Source organism: Garra rufa, chromosome 11, assembly GCF_049309525.1.
Source record: "Garra rufa chromosome 11, GarRuf1.0, whole genome shotgun sequence".
Lineage (NCBI taxonomy): Eukaryota > Metazoa > Chordata > Actinopteri > Cypriniformes > Cyprinidae > Garra > Garra rufa.
This window is the reverse complement of record NC_133371.1, coordinates 22,015,734-22,020,796: the sequence shown is the minus strand read 5'-3', so window position 1 is coordinate 22,020,796 and position 5,063 is coordinate 22,015,734. Positions and strand designations below refer to the sequence as shown.

Here is a 5,063-nt window from a genome sequence, read left to right as displayed (position 1 = left end):
TCTTTTCTCGTTAAAACGACATCTTTTCTCGTAAAAACGACATAATTATCTCGTTAAAACAACATCTTTTCTCGTAAAAACGAGATGTTATGTCGTTAAAACGACATCTTTTCTCGTAAAAACGATATAATTATCTCGTTAAAACAACATCTTTTCTCGTAAAAACGACATAATTATCTTGTTAAAACGACATAATTTTCTCGTTAAAACGACATCTTTTTCTCGTAATAACGACATATTATGTCATAAAAACGATCTGATGTTCCTGTTACAGATGATATGATTATATTATGTGAGCGAGCTAAGCGTTTGTCTGCGCTACGGTGACGCATTGCTGCCACACACTTATTTTTTTTCCCATTCAGCTATGTCGTTAAAACAACATCTTTTCTCGTAATAATGAGATCTTTTCGCGTTAAAATGACATCTTTTCTCGTAATAACGAGATCTTTTCTCGTAAAAACGACATCTTTTCTCGTAAAAACGACATCTTTTCTCGAAATAACGAGATCTTTTCTCGTAAAAACAACATCTTTTCTTGTAATAACGAGATCTTTTCTGTAAAAACGACATCTTTTCTCGTTTAAACGTCATCTTTTCTCGTAAAAACAAGATCTTTTCTCGTTAAAACGACATCTTTTTCTCGTAATAATGACATATTATGTCATAAAAACGATCTGATGTTCCTGTTATAGATGATATGATTATATTATGTGAGCGAGCTAAGCGTTTGTCCGCGCTGCCTTCGCCTGACCTAAAGGAGGATGCACGCTGCCGACGTTATATAGAAATACACTGTTTTAATCATTTTAATGTAATGGTTTCAATTGTAGTGTCATGTTTATTTGGATTAATCTCCAATCTGTGTACAATAACTGCCCTCAGACCCAGAGGATTTAAGATGATCATATCAAAACTGTTATTTCTGAATAATCGATTCGCTTGGAATATTATTTGGATGAATAAAGTTGGATTTTACAGAACATTTAAATACTAACAGAAATAAATAAATAAAAATGACACACGGTTTGATCGTGTTATAATGATGATGATTTCGTTCTGTTTAAAAAATGAAAAATAAATATTTTTTGCCAAATTTTTTGTATTTTTTTATTTATTTTTTTGTTCATGAAAAGAGTGCTTATGCTTTAATATTTGTGTGTGAGCAGCCCTGAAAAGCCACTTTTCAACTCAGCCTATCTGTCTCATCATGCAGAATACATGTTCGTCTGATGTACCGCTCTGCAAATTAGTCACAATAACGTTTCTTTGCAAGTCTCATATAAGCGCAACACTGCATTACATAGCGCAACACTAGCGCGATTACATACAGAGGAAAGAAATATAAATGTCTGCTTTATTTTATGTATTTCCACAATAACAACAAAACGTTACATAATATGTCATTATTACGAGAAAAAGATGTTGTTTTAACGATACAATTATGTCGTTTTTATGAGAAAAGATCTCGTTTTTACGAGAAAAGATGTCGTTTTTACGAGAAAAGATCTCGTTATTACGAGAAAAGATGTCGTTTTAACGAGAAAAGATCTCGTTATTACGAGAAAAGATGTCGTTTTAACGACATAGCTGAGTGGGAAAAAAAACAAGTGTGTGGCAGCAATGCGTCACCGTAGGTAATAATGACTGCCAAGCTTTAGGGAGTTGATCGACTCCATTTACAGTTTGATTATCATTAATTTTTTTTTTTTTTTTTAGCTTTTTGTTCAAAATGTTATTATTATTATTTTTTTTAATGAAACTTAGATTTAAGTGTGTGTTAAAAAAGAATGCATGGAGCTAGAATACAATGTTTTAGTTTACAAACAGAAACCATGTTCTTTCTTTTGATGTTTTGTTTGTTCCGATTTTCATATAACAAAATATATACAAATTAATAGCTAAATAAAATTCACATAAAGAATGATGTAAAATTCACATAAAGAAAACATATGAGTATACTAGCTGTATAAAACTACTAAACTAGTAGTTTACTGAGAGACTATACTTCAAAGTGTACAAAAATGCATTAAAAAGTATTTAATTAGTATATCGGTATACCTATAAGTTCACTTTTAGTATACTTGCAGTACAATCTAAAAACAGATGTAAACTAGTTGTGTACTCAGAGTTTACTACTGTTTTAAGTGTACTTAAAAGTATACTTTTATATACTAGAAAGTGGGCCAATTTAGTCCAAATGAGTATTGAAATAGTAGACTTGAAAGTATACTGTAAGTACACTGATATTTGTATACTTACAACATAAAGTATACTTAAAAATATACTAAAATGCATTAAAAAGTATTTAATTAGTAAACTATCAGTATACCTATAAGTTTACATTTAGCATACTTGCAGTACAAACTAAAACATAGATGTAAACTAGTTGTGTACTCAGAGTTTACTACTGTTTTAAGTATACTTAAAAGTATACTTTTATATACTAGAAAGTGGGCCAATTTAGTCCTAATGAGTATTGAAATAATACACTTGAAAGTATACTGTAAGTACACTGATATTTGTATACTTACAAGTATACTTAAAAATACACTTGAACTTTACTTAAGTATACTTAATAAAATAAACTTGAAGTATATGTTTGGTATGGGATATTTGATTACCATTTTCTAAACTATAGCGAATAAACTGTGATAATGTAAAAAATGGTGAATTCTTCTGAATAAATTTTTGTTTGATTGTACACATTTTATACAACTTGTATGTTCAATCATAATCAAATATGTGTTTTTTGTTCGTTTACTTTAGGCGTTTGACAGACCTTCATGGTTAAGCTACTACAACTGCTGAACTACGGCAAGATGCAAAAAACACCAACAAATATCAACATAAAGTTTTGAAACAACATGAGTGTAAATAAATTATGATCTAAATGTAATTTTTTGGTGAACTATTCCTGTAAATGCGGTTGCTCCTCCCGTACCCTAGAGGTGCAGCAGCTCTGCGAGACTCCTTGAGCTCCTCGTCTGCGCGCATCAATTCTACGTCACTGTTTGTGCTGACGCGGCGTAAGCGCTTCATCCATTCGGATCACATACGTGTCTGTCTCTTTTCACTGAAGCCGAGAATCACAGAGGAGTACAGACCGGAGACATGGCACCCAAAAGCGGCAACAAACAGCAGTCAGAAGAGGATCTTCTCCTGCAGGACTTCAGCAGGAACCTGTCGGCGAAATCTACGGCGCTATTCTACGGCAATGCGCTAATCGTGTCCGCAATTCCTATCTGTAAGTTCCTCATCTCTTCCTGCTAATAAGACTCACAACATTGCTCCTGACACGTAGGTTGTGCCTCAAAAGTGAGCTGCCTACCTAGTTCTATTCTATTCTATTCTATTCTATTCTATTCTATTCTATTCTTTTGAGTTTGCTACATTCTCACTTAATGCGTTAACGCTACACTTTATTTGTGGTCTCTCTGATGGCTGATGACCACTGCTGTTGACTTACTTGTTTATAGTCATAGTTTAATGAATAAATAATAGAAAAGTCCTGTATTTTGTTCTCATCTGGTTCTTTCATATGCATTTTTCTAACAGGGCTGTTTTGGAGGATCTGGCATATGGATTTGGTCCAGTCTGCAGTGCTGTATGCAGTTATGACTCTAGTCAGCACCTACCTGGTTGCCTTTGCTTACAAGAACGTCAAATTTGTCCTCAAGCACAAGTAAGAATACCTGAATAAAACCTTAACTCAATTATTTTTGTTTTCTCTTTCTCTCAAGAGACTCTTATGGTTTTTGTCAACTTTACTAGAAGACTGAATTGATAAATGTGGACTGTACTTTCAGGGTTGCTCAGAAACGTGAAGACGCCGTGTCCAAGGAAGTGACCCGCAAGCTTTCTGAGGCCGACAACCGCAAAATGTCCCGTAAAGAGAAGGACGAGAGGTATGTTAGTCTTAATTGTGATTAATTCTAATGATTTAGTAAGCTGTAATCAAAATTATTTTAATATTGTTTATAGTTTAGTATATGTGTATTATTTTAAATATAGCTTTTATTTTATATGTTCAGTTTTTGATTGGTTTTATTTTAGTTTTGGTAATTCTAGTACTTGTAGCATTTCTAATTTAATTTGTAGTTTCATGTAATATATTTATATTTTACTTTATGTTAGATTTACTTCAGTTATAACAATGACAATGATTGAATTAACAGCTTTATTTATATTCTGTTGATCTGCTGTCTTAAGAATGACACAGAACATGCTTATTCTGTCATTTTGGAAGTTCTTTGTTGCTAACGGTGAGTTTTTTGTTGCAGGATCCTGTGGAAGAAAAATGAGGTTGCTGATTATGAGGCCACCACTTTTTCCATCTTTTACAACAACACTCTGTTCCTTTTGATTGTCATCATTGCCTCTTTCTTCTTGCTGAAGAACTTCAATCCAACAGTGTAAGTTTGCTGTAATGTTTAGTCTTTGTGTCTGTTGAAGCTTATGGATTGATCCAGATGTTTAACGTTTACCTTCTGTGTCTGTTACAGGAACTACATTCTGTCCATTAGTGCCTCTTCTGGTCTGATCGCCCTGCTGTCCACAGGGTCCAAATAAAAGACTGATTGCGTTAAGAGGAGAAGCTTGAGGAACAAACAAATGAGAGGATTATGGGATTGGGGGGAGGAAGGGAGGCAAGGCAATGTGTTAAAGGAGGTTTGTTAAATTTTAGGAGGGTGTTATCATTTCATCTGTTAAAGTTTCATGAAATTCATGATTGGTTAAGGCCTTTTTTGTCTGGTCTTCTCTTGTTTTTGTTTTGTACCAATAAAAGACTGTTTACTCATGTATTTTGTCATATTTTACTTGAGGGAATAACAGCAGATGATGTGACCATGTGCCAGTTACATAAACCTTTAAGACTGATCATAACATTTTAAAGTTGGTTATAAAAAGATAGGCTAGCCCAATTTGAATCAGAAAAAAATACAGATTTTTGCCATTTTAATTGCTATTTGGTTAAATTAGTTCTTAAGACACGGTCTTAACATAGTGGCTGTGTTTATGCAACTGGCCCATATTAATGTTAGATCACAATACAGTATAGT

The 5,063-nt window shown here is 33.2% G+C and overlaps 1 protein-coding gene across 1 annotated transcript; it reads left to right on the top strand.

Annotated features, from left to right (window-relative positions):
- The first annotated feature begins 3,031 nt into the window (after positions 1-3,031).
- LOC141345811 (translocon-associated protein subunit gamma-like) lies at positions 3,032-4,763 on the top strand. Its single transcript, XM_073850733.1, has 5 exons — positions 3,032-3,247; positions 3,559-3,685; positions 3,810-3,908; positions 4,284-4,415; positions 4,506-4,763. Exons 1-5 carry the CDS (start codon positions 3,115-3,117, stop codon positions 4,570-4,572), a joined length of 558 nt encoding a protein of 185 aa, XP_073706834.1. The 5' UTR covers positions 3,032-3,114; the 3' UTR covers positions 4,573-4,763.
- The last annotated feature ends 300 nt before the right edge of the window (positions 4,764-5,063 follow it).

Bases quoted from the DNA above. Each gene is read 5' to 3' on its own strand.
- LOC141345811 (XM_073850733.1), top strand. From the start codon at position 3,115: ATGGCACCCAAAAGCGGCAACAAACAGCAGTCAGAAGAGGATCTTCTC. The intron at 3,248-3,558 runs GTAAGTTCCTCA...TTTTTCTAACAG, and splicing joins CGTGTCCGCAATTCCTATCT to GGCTGTTTTGGAGGATCTGG. The intron at 3,686-3,809 runs GTAAGAATACCT...CTGTACTTTCAG, and splicing joins AAATTTGTCCTCAAGCACAA to GGTTGCTCAGAAACGTGAAG.